The sequence below is a fragment of the Daphnia pulicaria genome, chromosome 4 (genome assembly GCF_021234035.1).
Source record: "Daphnia pulicaria isolate SC F1-1A chromosome 4, SC_F0-13Bv2, whole genome shotgun sequence".
NCBI lineage: Eukaryota > Metazoa > Arthropoda > Branchiopoda > Diplostraca > Daphniidae > Daphnia > Daphnia pulicaria.
The window spans coordinates 22,030,802-22,045,360 of NC_060916.1; the positions used below are offsets into that span (position 1 = coordinate 22,030,802).

The 14,559-nt window shown below is 40.9% G+C and overlaps 3 protein-coding genes and 1 long non-coding RNA gene across 4 annotated transcripts; 2 read left to right on the top strand and 2 right to left on the bottom strand.

Moving 5' to 3' along the window:
* The first annotated feature begins 89 nt into the window (after positions 1 to 89).
* LOC124336783 (tRNA (guanine(26)-N(2))-dimethyltransferase-like) lies at positions 90 to 2,459 on the top strand. Its single transcript, XM_046790574.1, has 9 exons — positions 90 to 384; positions 446 to 542; positions 626 to 813; positions 884 to 1,025; positions 1,085 to 1,168; positions 1,228 to 1,389; positions 1,463 to 1,967; positions 2,026 to 2,239; positions 2,299 to 2,459. The coding sequence occupies exons 1-9, from the start codon at positions 158 to 160 to the stop codon at positions 2,375 to 2,377; spliced, it is 1,698 nt and encodes a 565-aa protein (XP_046646530.1). The 5' UTR covers positions 90 to 157; the 3' UTR covers positions 2,378 to 2,459.
* A 187-nt stretch (positions 2,460 to 2,646) lies between these two features.
* On the bottom strand, positions 2,647 to 5,762 carry LOC124337851. The gene is made up of 4 exons (XM_046791858.1): positions 5,246 to 5,762; positions 3,203 to 4,540; positions 2,951 to 3,110; positions 2,647 to 2,891 (listed from the first exon to the last, which is right to left on the bottom strand). Exons 1-4 carry the CDS (start codon positions 5,760 to 5,762, stop codon positions 2,759 to 2,761), a joined length of 2,148 nt encoding a protein of 715 aa, XP_046647814.1. The 3' UTR covers positions 2,647 to 2,758.
* Positions 5,763 to 9,016: 3,254 nt separating this feature from the next.
* LOC124336790 lies at positions 9,017 to 9,839 on the top strand. Its single transcript, XR_006917182.1, has 3 exons — positions 9,017 to 9,119; positions 9,294 to 9,394; positions 9,608 to 9,839. It is a non-coding gene; the product is annotated as an uncharacterized LOC124336790 (long non-coding RNA).
* Positions 9,840 to 9,870: 31 nt separating this feature from the next.
* Positions 9,871 to 14,494, bottom strand: LOC124336784. Its single transcript, XM_046790575.1, has 3 exons — positions 12,061 to 14,494; positions 11,335 to 11,986; positions 9,871 to 10,793 (listed from the first exon to the last, which is right to left on the bottom strand). Exons 2-3 carry the CDS (start codon positions 11,972 to 11,974, stop codon positions 10,504 to 10,506), a joined length of 930 nt encoding a protein of 309 aa, XP_046646531.1. The 5' UTR covers positions 11,975 to 11,986; positions 12,061 to 14,494; the 3' UTR covers positions 9,871 to 10,503.
* Positions 14,495 to 14,559: the final 65 nt, after the last annotated feature.

Sequence of the window (14,559 nt, forward strand, 5' to 3'; positions counted from 1 at the left end):
AGTTGATGCAAATCAAAATTTAATTCAGCGAAAACTTTTCATAACCAACATCAAAACAAAGGGTCGACAACGTTGTTTTTGAAATTCGTCTGCCTCTCCTCTTTTGAACATCAATCTTTCTTTTTTCTTTCCACGTGCAATCCATTACAGAAGTACGATGGCTGATTGTGTTGATGAAAGTGGAAGTGTGAATAATCAACCTTCATCCACTGATGCTAATTTAGAAGTTATGACGAGTAATTCTCAAGAAGATCACAGTAAAGTAAAAAAAGAACCCACAATCCAAGGAACCCTGATAACTGAAGGAAAAGCACAAGTCTGCTTTCCTGGATCTGAGGACAATGTTTTCTATAATCCTGTTCAAGAATTTAACCGGGACCTCAGGTGATATTTTTAAGATATCAGTCTTTTTTTCATTATGTATTAATCGAAAGATTCTTTACAGCATTGCTGTTTTGAGACAGTATTCCTTAGACCAAATGAAAAAAACTGACAAAAGTTTTGTTGGTGAAACATTCCTTAAACCAGGGGAAGTTTATGAGGTATTTTACTATCTACCAATTTAGACTAGTTTTTATTCAAAATGTATTAATAGCATCAAAACATTTCAAACTTATTGTAACAGAATGGCTTGACTGTACTGGAAGCCTTATCTGCCTCTGGGTTGAGATCAATCAGATATGCCAAAGAAGTTGGAGGACTCAAAAACATTATTGCCAATGACTTGTCATCTTCCGCTGTTGAAAGCATAACATCAAACAGTCAAATGAATGATGTTTCCCATTTGATTACTCCTAATGAAGGAGATGCATCGTAATTTGAACTTGTACAGTATAGATCATACTTTCTCAAAACATCTTATTTTTCTCTTCATTTTTTAAAGGATCCTGATGTATCAACACAGATACAAAAAAAAATTTCACTGTGTTGATATTGATCCTTATGGGTCACCTTCACCATTTGTTGATGCTGCAGTTCAGTGTGTGGCTGATGGAGGTCTTCTAATGGTTACTGCCACCGACATGGTATTATTATTACTTCATTTTTACAAGTTTCTTAATAATAAAGGACTTAACAATTTTAGGCTATTCTTTGTGGCAATGTCCCAGAAACATGCTACGCCAAGTACGCAAGTGTTTCGATCAAAACCAAAGCTTGTCACGAAATGGTAAAAACCTTTGAAATTTAATCGGATTCAGATTGATAGTGCTGTGTTTCTTTGATTAGGCATTGCGGATTATTCTTCAGTTTCTTCAGACCTCTGCTGCAAGATATGGACGATACATTCAACCACTTCTTTCTGTTTCTGTTGACTTCTACGTGCGTATTTTCGTGATTGTGCACACTGGAAAAAATCAGTGCAAAGCATCAGCATCAAAACTTTCAATGGTGGGTCTATTAATCATTAAGACGGCTAGGTGATACTGATATTCAAACGTTATTTTGCTTTTACTATTGGCAGGTTTATCAATGTGTTGGATGTCACAACATATCCTGGCAACCTTTGATGAAAACAGAGGATAGGAAATGTCCAAAAGGAGCTGGTGGATCACCACCAAAAACACTGGGAAAGATATTTTCAAGGGCTTCTGGACCACCTACAGATGCCAAATGTGAATTTTGTCAATCTCGCTTAAATTTTGGTGGCCCTCTTTATTCGCAACCAATTCATGACTTGGATTTTGTTCAGTCACTGCTTACAAGTTTGGATAATCCTGAACTCGGAGAACTAAAAACTGAGAAACGAATCCGTGGCATTTTAAGCGTGATATCTGAAGAACTGCCAAATTATCCTTTGTATTTAAGCCTCGACGCGACAGCATCCTTGTTGAAGCTAAGTGTTCCTTCGTTAGTCATGTTCCGATCAGCAATTCTCAATGCTGGATACTGCGTGTCCCTCTCTCATTGTTACCCGCTCTCCATTAAAACGGATGCTCCTATGTCGGTCATTTGGGATTTATTTCAAGGTAAATATCTTTATTTGAGTCAAACAATTAACTTTATACAAGCTTCTTTTACTCTTAGGCTTTGCCAAAAAGCAGTATCCAGATAAGACATGGCCACGACCGCTGTCAGATAAACCAACCCCTGCTGACTATATTTTGAGCCGACCTGTTACAATTCAAGCCGATTTTACGACTCACCCCAAAGGAAATCCGTCGTCGAGGATGCAGAAACTTGTTCGATTTCAAGAGAACCCTGAAAAAAATTGGGGGCCGAAATGTCGAGCGAAAGCCAAGTAAATCTACACATTTTTCAATCTCGTTGATTTCTAATTCCTAATTTTTAATATTCCAGTGTTAGGCAGAATAAAACGGATCGACAATCAGAGAAAAAAAAACCACGCTTGGACGATGAATGTAATGAAGGAAATTGAATTTGAAAATGGTTTTTTGAACTTTTGACGGATTTGCAAACTACATCGACTTTCGATGATAAATACATGAGTATGTTTGCTACCAAAAGCTGTTTTGTCCTAGGGGGTTAATCGCACGACTATTAGAGACGTTTAGACAGACGTCATTTGTACCAATAGGACGACTAGAATCCGGAGGTGAGTTGTTTATTTGAATATTATTAGAATATATTGTATCATTACGTCTGTTGTCAGACGCATAAATATTGTATTAGATTGTACAAATAATTTAATTTGTGTATTTTAAAATCTTCACCGTTCAAATATCTATGTTTATTAACACACACCCAATTCATTGTTCGATTAAGAATTGTATTGTTGGTAATTCAATATTTTTTTAGTTTAATATGTCAGACGAGGGCAGCTTAAGTAAAGTTCAGTGCAATTCGCACCAGATCGGCCCATCAGTGATGCATCGACATACGAACTGAATCCACCAGAATGGCGAGTGTGCAACAGGTAGCTCAAAGGCAAACTAAATCAAATTTATATTAGAAACAGAAAATTAAAAAAAAAATGCACACCATTTACAACCTTGAAAGTGAAACTGCCCATCCTGCTTGTCCGGGTGCGGCCATAGCTAAGCGATTCATCCGGCATAAAGTCTCTTGAGTGCAGGCGGTATTTCCAAGTGCAGCGTCTTGCTCCCACAATTCATGGACCATGCTCAACCAAGTTGGACCATCTAGCAGCACTGTAAAGGAGCAATATAAAAGCTATTTGAATGTTTCACATAAGAAAGTAATTTACTGCCGAATAACTTGGTGCTAACTCTTAAAGATTTACCATCAGAGAGATCGTTTTCATCCATACTACGCCGACCCGCAACCGTGGTCGATCGGATGTAGAGGAAAAAGGCCAACAAACCCAACAATCCCACCAACAGAATCGGTAATAATTTATTCTTGCAACAAGAATCGTCATATCCGCCGTAACCCCCTCCTCCTCCATACCCATAGCTGCTGCCTCCGCCGTAACTGCTTCCGCCTCCATAGCCCCCACCTCCTCCATAACTGCTTCCGCCTCCCCCGTAGCCACCACCACCCTTCTGTCCCCCTCCACTACTACTATCATCATCATCATCCCTTCCGTAATTATTGTATAATTTAGTCTTTCCCCGAGTATCCGGATATCCATCATCTTCGCCATACTTTACTCCGCCCGGAACTCCATACTTCTTCTCTTTAAGAATGCCGTTTGAATCTGAACTGGTCGACGCGTGATAAGAGTCGGGATCATTGTACCGAACGTTGAGCCGATTTTTATCGTGCCTTTGAGTAATCCGCTCGTTGTTGTCGAAGTAATCGTCGCGACTAGTTAACGAATGAATATCAAACAAGCTTGAATCGTCAATGGCACGGGCCGCCGAGGCTTTTTCGCCTTCGCCACCAACATTAGTGCTGGCGTGTTCAGTATCGCCGTAATCCAGAATGGATTCGTCCTCGCTTACGTAAGCTTCAACGTTATAACCGTCATCTTCCCAGTAGATGCCAGGTGAATCCCAACCGTCCGATGCTCCGTAACAATTCACCGTCGTGTCCACCTTCACCACCGACGCTCTTTCCTCAGAAGAAGCATCATCGGAAGCTTTTTTATCTTCATCTTTCATCTTTTGATTGTTGTTTTCGGCGTTTTCCTCATCACTTCGACGATTGTTACTGATTCGACGTTTTTTAGACGAACTGATTTTGCGGCCAGCTTGGAAGTCATCCGGTTCACTGGCCGTCCGAAGACCAAGGATCCGTGGATCGCTTAGAATGCGCTTGGCTAATTTGCTGACAACTTTGAGGACATCGCCGTTAATGCAATCGCCATTCAAACAAAAATCAGAGAATTCACTACGCGCTACTCTGAAATGTCGACTGTTGGGTTCTTTGCCGGTCCCTGTATCAGACATGGCGAGAAAATCGCCACTTTCAGGTTGGTTCTCTGCTGGATGACCACAGTTGAATGTCGGCCGAGAAGTGGCCGTTAGACTGTCAGCCATGATCAGCATCCGAGCTGAAAGCATGACTATAAATACTGTAGCCAACCACCGATGGCGGCTCTTTCTACGTTGCAATATCTTCGACGGCACTGTCAATGGTTGATGCATCACAATCTGATCGATTGCACCAGCGAATTCTATCAAATAATGAAGACTGAAAGAGATTACAATCAAGCAAACCCCTTTTAAAAATATAGAAGCGCACTATTGAAATTGATTGGAAGACGGACTGGACATCGACCGATCAACCGGACAGCTCAATGCAAACTGACGATCCTTGATGATTGAAAAACAAACACGGGTATATGTTCAAACACTAAAAAGATGCTGTGGGCATAGCTAATTTTGAATGAATTTGCCTCCTAGTGTCGGAGAGGCGTTACCTTTAAACTCTATGATAGAGGAGGAGTCTAGCCTGTTCTCGCCAGCCCTCCGGAACAGGTCGATGACCACTATTCACGCATGAACTTATCATCCAGTAATTGGTAAAAAAATACAGACCACATCTACGACCATCTCGTCAGGTACAAAAAAGTTAATTTGATCTAAGTCATTGACATTGAGCTATGCGAGACTACAAAAACATATGAACGATCATATCCCAACTCAGATGACCGTTTCATGTTCCAATTTTTTTCAGATAAAAATGCATGCTAATCATAAAATGGGTGTAGAAAAAGCGTTATTCCGTATAGCTCAATGTAACTATTTCGGGAGATTGACTTGAAGCGTGAGAATCCGTTCTTTTCAAGAGACAGTTTCCATTAGTGCGCAAATGTAAACGTTTACACCATCCGCTGGAAGCCATAATCTGATCAAGAAATAGATTTTTTCCCCATTACCTACGTCCTGCTCGGAGAGAAGCTCTTCGAGAGAGAGAAGATCGTTGTCATCATCCGATCTCTTTTTACGACGTCCTGCTATTGTGGTGCTGAGCAATTTGACCAAGAAGAGAAACAGGAGGCCTAGTGCGATGAGGGACATGATGGACAAGTAATCCTTTTGATGTCCACAGCAAGTGTCGTAGCCGTAATTGGAGTAACCTCCTCCGCCGCCGTATCCTCCGCCGTAACCTCCGTAATCTCCACCTCCACCATAGCCATAGTCATCTCGTGGCCTTCCCGCAATGGCGCGAGATGATGACATCCATCCAGTTTCCATCACATCGGTCGAGCGTTTGACGAGCGGATCGCTTCGCAAGATTCCCATCAGTGGCCGGACAAATGTCAACATCCGCTTCAACTCGTACTCAGAGTCCATCAGAATCTCTTGGTCGTCGGCATCGGCCTGATGGCCCAACGGTCCCAACACGAACAAGACACAAGTGCCGAACCCCAAAAAGGTACTCAATTTTGTCATTGTTTTAAAAACAAAATCGCACAGAAAAAAAGAACTGAATGTACGTAAGGGAAAACTATACTCGACTGAGGTGAATGGGTACAGAGTGTTAGTTCTTAGACTGAACACTGGCACTACGGACAATGCAGACGAAGCGTGAAAGGGAATCTCTTCGAACGACTGCACGTTTGAAACCAGCTGCTTCAAAGACGTTCAGAGGCAAAATGCAAAAAGGGAAGCTCCTCCTTAATCGCATTCAAGACTTTGCTCCTCCCCTATAGTGAGCCTGTGTTAATAAGTTGACCCTCAAAGGTAATTCATCCACTTTCGTCCGTCCCGTTAGTTGAAAACACCATGGGCCCAACCCAACGATGGAGCAGGCCCACCAGCAAACAGCAATTTAACTGCGCAAATTTGAATTCGGGAGTTTGCAATTTATGACAGGCGAATTACAATTGAACGCGACCGAAGCTTAGTGCCAAACGAGTTATATAGGTAAAGTTTTAGTTCTTAATCGACAAGACAATTGTGTTTTGGATTTGGTATACATAAATGACCTTACCAATATTGTAATCGTCGGTTAAGATCCAGTTGTTTTCATCTAGGCTGTTTCCAACCGATCGTTTGTTGCTTCGACGACCCGCGACCGTGGTGCTGGCGATCGCGATCAAATAGAGTAACAACCCCGCAAGCCCAAGGAGAGCCAACAATGGAAGAAGATCGTCTTTCTTATCGCAACATCCGCCGCCGTAACCGCCCCCGTAACTACTTCCGCCGTAGCCGTAACTATCACGATCGACGTAGTCATTGCGATTGAATCTGTTATTGCGATTGAAATTGCCGAACGAGAGATCGTAATAATTTCTTTTGTAGGATCGGGCAGAGCGGACAGATGATCTTGTTGCATTGCTCCTCCTCAGGATCGCCATCAACGGAGTGACGTAATTCAACATCCACTTGAGTTCACGTTCCGATTCAAGCCCATTGTCCCTAAACTAATGTTATCTTTTATGCAGGAGGGACAAGGCTGCTTTACATTGCACATTTCTCACGACAGCAAATATAGTGATCAAGCACGTCTCCGTTCTCGCAGTTAAAATAACAACTAATTTCCTCATTATGTAATTGAAAACTATAAGCGAACACGATCTATAATAAAAAAACTTCGATCTTATTTTGACAGAGATTCTGAGAACCGACGTCGCAATCGTCCCACTAGCGAGTGAAGACCAGAACCATTTCTAACCCCGGCCAGCCTTTCTACACGCCCTACATCAATTATAGGATCGGACATTGTAACGGTTTTTCTTACGCCAATTCTATTCCTTGACTCCGCCTTTTCCTCCTAGGAATGGTTCCATCGCTTCACCGCGAGTTATCTTATACCAACGGTCATTGTTTTAATATAACACCGGACATTTGTTTTTGTAAGATTTAAAACTTTTGGCTAAATATTGACTTACTTTCTTCTTCTTCTTTGAACGATTGGACCATCCGTCGGCGTCGGCCGCTTGTGACGGTGGCGTTGAGCAGGAAAAACAGGAAGTACGAGACGGCCAGCAGGACGAATCCAGGCACGAAAGTGTGAAAGTCCAATTTGCTGCAACATCCACCTTCTTCGTAACCTCCCGACGAAGAATAGTCGCCACCTCCGCCGTAAGAACTTCGGGTGTAGTCACTGTCGATCATGGATCGCAAATTTTGAATGCCGAGCATGATTTCCTCTCCCATCCGGCTGAATGGATCCATTGCGGAGGGCTGTCGCTGAGGTCTTGGACCTAAACCTGGCCTGATTCCATTATCATACAAACTTTTTTAAAAACTACTTCTGACATAAGATTTAATCCCTCCACAATTTTACCTTAGGATAAACTCGTTGCCATTGTATTGCTCGAATTCGTCCATGTCGGGTCCTGCCTGGCCTTGTCCGTCGATGACCAGGACAATAACCGCCAAAAACCACCAAATCAGCACGTTTCTACGACCATTGTTGAAATTCATCTTTTCTTTGGCGAGTTACTTGGCCGTTAAGTGTTCAGATGGAAAACAGTTGTCACTATGACTGACGTCAACAATTCGAAACTTGGCCCCGACTGCCTTTGCAATTAAAAAAACGCAAAAAAATAAGAGAAAATGAGAGAAACGGTAAAATCAACTGGTCGCGAGAGAGCGCATGTTTCAGTGCACAGGGCCTCGTTCCAGTAGAGACTGGCGGGATGTTTCCATCTTTCAGTGTTGGCCTGCACGAACAGCTCGTACCCGCCCAAAAATAATACATTTTTTTCTCTTTTAATACAATTTTAATTCATAAAAAAAAGAACCGCTATATTTTAGGCATTAGATGCGCAACAACTTTTCTCCCGCCTTATTTCTATCTCTTTTCGAATCTGTGATGTAGAGATGCATTACAAGAGAGTTAAAGGCGATTCGCTTCTCGTTCGTAAAATAAAGCAGAAAATACGAAATGTTGTATACTAGGATACTGCCTAACAATTAATTGTATGCCTGGAGTGTCGGCCTGTAAACGAGCCATCGGGCGTGTTTTGATGACTGGTCGCTCGCCACAGCCCAAAGATTCTCATCGTTCATGTTGCTTTCTTCATCATCCATCCATCATTTGTACCACTAATAATTATTAATTCGTGATGAGTGATTTTTTGGTTGATACTGTTGCATCCGCCATTCAGAGGTCGTATAGTACGTATATTACAGTGAAATGGAAAATCTGAGATGCAAAAAATCCTGCTGAAACTTGGAAGGGTTGTATATGCAAAGGTGGACATAGACTTCAGTTATTTCGACATTGATTTTTATTTATTTTTTTAATTCTTAGGTATTCTCACATTAGACGTGTAATAAAGTTCTGAATTACTACCATTTGTCGAGCGCAATTTATGAATTACATACACTTTTTGGGGAATATATCTTCCTCTCTTATTATCTTCAGGCTGAATTGTTTTTCAACTTATTAGTACTTCGTATATTTTGGGCAATAATGGTACAGACCATCATAGTCTACCGTAACTAAAATTCCCTCTTGGCTTCCAAGAGGGTCCTGGCTCCTGGGGGTGTTATTAGGGCGGGTTATGTGCAAATTTTTTCTTACCAATCTTACCGGGGAATTATATACCAAACAGAAATGGATTAGATTTCAACTAAAACTTATTCCCTTGTCGTTTTTAGCGGTTTGGATTTTGAGGGTGGAGTTTTTATCATTTTAAATTTCTATCGATATCGTATCATCGATTAGAATAAAATAATTGGACAAGTGTCGTCTGCTATCATTTAGTTTAAAATTTCCAAAAACTCGGAGAAAAAGAATTATATGGCTATAGATTTATTTGTTATCGATCCGTCATACTCCATGCTTTTTAGCGGGTAAATAAAACTAGGAATAGAAATAGAATGATTGTGGGAGCTATAAAGAGTTAAACCTGTTCCAAATTTGTGAAATGTTAGTTGACTAGCATCGATGATTGTGATTTCCCTGTGCCCCTTTCGTTGCATGGTATAGTTTGTTTGTACTATGTACTAACCCTTTATTTTTTGCAGATTTGAGGCCAGAGCCATCCATCATACCCACACAATGTGCAAGTTTTTCTTGTGCAGGTGTTAACCTGTCACCAGCAACAATCTCAGGATCATCGTCTGGGGTAATGATTTCCTTTACTTTTATTGACCTCTGACCTACTAGATATTTTAATGTTGCATTACCTGCATCAGTGCAGTGTAAACCTGTACATGTAAACCTTCCATTCTCTCATTTATTAACAATTAGGGTTTACCATAGTGTTTCGTTTTCAACTTTTCCTGACTTGTTGTTTCTGTCAATAATTTTTCGAAACCCATTTTCTATTTTTATTTAGATAATAAGCATCCCATTGGTTTGGAATACAATGTCAATCGAGTTATGGATCTCTCTTCTTCCCCTTTTCTTTAAATGTCCTCGTGTACGCCCATGTGAATGTGGGTGTATTCACGAGGACAACCTTTGTCCCTATCCCGTCTGGTGTCATTTAACTCGTCAGCGGATGGATGGATCAACTGCGGATGCCTGGCTGTATTTCCCATGCATAATGGTAGGAGAAAATTGATCTCTATTCTTCCTTTATGACAACTTTTGGTGGCGTTGATTATAAATCGTTACGGAATACGTTTATTCCCAAGCTAGGCGGTTGACTGCAACTGTTTTCTCTCTCCGTTTTTGTTTTCTCAGTCTAATGATTCACTAAAAATCTCATTTGTCAAACGACTCCAGATCAGGCTTGTTTTTATTTCCCCCTCATAACATTTTCTGTGGGTAAGCGATCACATTCGAAAATATTGAACATTAAACACTTGAAGCAAAGTGCAATTCTTTGACCAAGTGGGACCTGCCACCACACCGGCACCTCCTCGTTTTTGATAGCTTATAGGCTTATTATACTGCAAGGAAAACATTTCAACGTATTTTGACCCAACGCATCAGTATGTATTTCTCTTTTATAAATCCACACATCCGTGATACTTCCTACACAAGAACACACACATTTCAGTCCCACGCCAACAAAACCCGCAACTTTAAATATTTGAAAACGACAGAGTAATATCAATTTGCTATTCATAGTAACTTAGCGCTTCTAGGATTTTGTGTGTTTTCTAATCAGGTCTGCATTGTGCCATCAACACAATTACGACAAAACATTATTGGACATTTGTAGAGCATTTTAGTTATGCAAAAGGTAGTATAACATCAGAGATAAATAAAATAATTGAACTCCTATTAATTGAGACGCGGGCAGCTAGTGAAGATGGTAGTACAATTCTCTCCATAGCGACCCATCAAAGAAGCGTCCAGGTAACTCAGGAAGCCTTTCTGGTGTCTATGATGGAGCAGGTAGCTGAGTGGCACGCTGGACAGCGAAACGGCTAAGCCCGTCGTGCCCGGCGAGTCCAGGGCCAGTCGATTCATGCGGCAAAGGGCCTTGAGAGTGCAAGCGTCGCTAGATTCATCCTCGCCAGAGTTCCATAGTTCATCTACCATCGAAATCCAGGTTGGAGCGTCCATCAGTTCTAAAGAGAAATTCAGAAAAGTTTCAATTTTTCAGATCTCCGAGTCCGGTGACTTTCGGCTATTTCCCCGTACAATTTTCCTAATTGCTTCCATACAAAAAACCGTCTCAAGGTAAACAAGCATAACACGAACATTTAATTACGAAGGTCAGTGCTCTGCGCCGGGCCCTGTAGGGTCTGTGCTGGATCTGCGCTGGGTCTGCGCTTTAATTTTCCAGCCCTTTGAATTACGAACGTATGCCTAGTAGCTAGTTGTTGTATGTATAAATAAGCATATATCTTGACTTGACCATACTTAAGGTCACGTTATTCACGCTAACGGGAACTTCGCATAACAAGAGCGCGCGTCAATCATTTCCTACAGGCTATTTACAAATTTGATTAATGATATTTTTTTAAACATGAAAACAATGCCTTTTAGGATCATTTTAGAATGTGATGTGATGCCAAAAGAAAATGAATTATTCATACAAATAACCAGGCAATCAATCCGCATCATTTGAAGGCAGAATTCTTAAATAGACAATGATGATGTATATACCTATATCGGACTGAATATCTTCTTCAAGTAGATTTTTGTTATTGGGGTCTGTCGCCAGACGACGTCGACGCCGACCGGCGACCGTCGTCGTCGCAATCGCAATCAAATACAGAAGAAGTAGAGAGAGTGCTAAGAGAGCTAATATCGGCAGCAGATCGTCTTTTTTCTCGCAACAGCCGTAACTGCTGCCGCCGCCGTAACTGCTGCCTCCGCCGTAACTCGACGAAGAAGAGTAGCCCCCGTAACTCCCGCTCCGATCCGGCTGCTGCATCTCTTCCGAATATTTATTGTACATCATCGGAGGAGGGCGCCGGCCTGCACCCCGCTTCCGGCCTTGATAAAACAGCTCTTTGGCCGATCGCTTACTCAGCTGTCGTCCCGACTTTTTCCTCTGGAAGATACCCATTAACGGTGTGACGTAGAGTAGCATTCTTTTCAAATCGAGTTCAGATTCGAGTTGCTCTTCTACTTCTTCGACAGCACCGTTGCCCGAATAATCACTGTGAGTATTAGACGCTGCCAAATTTCGGTCAGTCGCTGATGATTCGTGTCCCTTCTCCGGCAAGTGGTCGGCTGTTTGACCAGCAGCGATGAGAATCACTAATAGACTGGACGCAGTGTAAGCAGCAACAAACTTCATTCTTATTCTCGACTAAAAGTATGGGCAACCAGAAAATAGCTAAAAATTATACAACTTAGATCAAAGCAACATTTATAAAATCATACCGTGTTTATAATATTGGCTTTGATTCAGTCGAAACAGGAATGAAAACAGACACACTGCGTTTGCCGCCGGATGGCAAGAAACTGACTGACATTGTGAGTCTGTGAAAGATTCATTACCATAAAATGTTTACGGCTACATTCACTTTTTTCCCCATCCATTTTTGAACTCCCCTTTTCTATTTTACTCTTCACTTTCACACAGCTAGGTGTACAGGTTAGAAGTTAAGACTGGACAGTGTTTGTAGGAGCTCCGCCTTCGTCCATCCCTAAACCGTCTGGCCCAGCAGGCAAAGGCCGGAGTTCAATTGTTTTTCTTCAAAGTACAATGTAACAATCTAACGGTATCCGTAGTTTGCGACCGTAGAAAATCTTCTTTCGTGGAATTATAAATTAAAATGAGAGCTCATGTCAGACCTCCAATTCAAATCGAGAGCGGATGATTCCGTGTTCGCAACCGCAGGGACGCGATAGCAAGTTCACGCGGGAGAAACATATAACTTAAGTAGCCATGAATGAAGCGACACAATCCGTTGAATTCGCCAAGCCTCACTTTTGGAACGCATCGTTAAATATTGTCTCTATGTAATATCTCTATAAATGCATTTTAGGCTTGAACAAGTTTTAAACCGTGCGTCCGGCTTCCGCGGTCTTTCGGGAATGACGTATTCTACGTATACTTTGTAGAACTTTTAATTTTGCGCAATTTTATTTATACAGTCAAGACTTATTTAAGTTTATTGTGCTGTAGTCCCCACAACAATTCCGTAAATTGAAATATTCCTGTCGAGTAGATTAGGGATTATCACATTAAATGTTAGAGACAAATGTTTATCGTCAGCACAATGAACTTACGACAAGTCAAATGTTTTGGTCAAGTAAATACTAAATTTGTCTGAAATATCATTTCACATGCCAACACCGTATTACCAAAAAAGAGATTGTGAGGAATCTGTAATCATTGCCAGAGAAGTTAACCGAAGCGTTTAATACAGGCTAGTGTAAATAACAAGGACTAGGCAATGTATAGCTAAAATCGAATTTTTGAAATAGCTGTCATTAGTACTTTCAAAGGCGAGTGCGCTCTGGTGAAACGAAAAGAACATTGTACATCACGGGATATATTTCCCAGGATGGTATATCGTGCTCTTAAAATCATAGTATACCTAATACCTTCATACTCTAGAATTACTCGATCGCAAGTCGCAAGTGGCCAATTGATATATAGTTTTCTGCTCCACCGAAATGCGGGAGGTTATTGTTCTCAAACTTTTCTTTTTACTTGAAAAGGCAAAAAAGCCAAAAAGCGAAAGAGCTTTTCAACGGTACATTTTGGTTAGAGGAACAATTATTCTTCAGGAAGAAACGTACTAGCATTTTTAAAAGAACCTGTTTAAGCAGCATTATGATTTGTTATATTTGTTTTACTAACATACCTACGTGTCAATCATGTTAAGTATTAACAAGGATACATCAACAAAGAAAGTAGTTTTCGTCAATCGTGTTTTTGATCTATTCGGAACATATTTGTGCAATAAGGTTCATTACTATATACGTTCCGATTGTTGAACCACCTGCTGAATGTGAAAATTTTGTTTGGTCGCAAACGTTCATTTGTCTGTAAAGAAACTTCAATGAATGGAGACAGGAGCCCCAAAAAACCCCAAGGGATGTAAGTTGCACCTCTTCATCCGAAAAGAAACGGACGAAGACAAACTATGAAAGTCTTAGTCAATGCCCCAGGAGTCTACTGGCCATGGGAAAATTTGTTCAAAGAAATTTCCCATCTTAACTCAGCACATAACGTATGAAATGACTTTGAAATTTTGACCGAGCCTTCAATCTTAATTTTAACTCGTTCAGTCCTCGGTGTAATCTCCGATGAACCGTTAACATTGAATTTCTTTTCAGCGGTCCCCCAAAATCAGACACCGATCGAAATTAAATCTAATTGCTGCACGGGAACGTAACGTTATGAATAATTCATCCAAGCGTTATAAGACAAGTCTATTTTATTCAAAGCTGTAGGTCATCACGTTATACGCTAAACTGCTCGCATTTTATTCCCGTTGTCAGACCAAGGCAATGACGTCAAATTTAAAGGCTTGCAACTTTCGATTTAAAAGATTCCTCGGTGTGCCTACGGGAATCACGCTCAAACTCTATTCCTGTCTATTCCGTGTTGAACCTGCGAACATTAGTCTGCTCGTCAAACTCTCATCAATCTTATTGTTAAAGGTACAGTTGCATCTCTTTGGTATGTGTGCACTGTGAATAAATACGAAACCATCAATTATCTAGATAGTGTGACGAATAAAAAACGGGGTTATCGTTCGCAAAGTTTGCGCAACGTCTAGAACGATTGAACACGATAAGAAAATGTCTATTCCCTAAAGTTATAGTATCTATAACATCACGATTGAATTGAATGCTCCAAGTAAATAATAGCTTATTAATTAATAAAGAATTACTTGTAAAACTTGTTGAATCCATATCTGATGA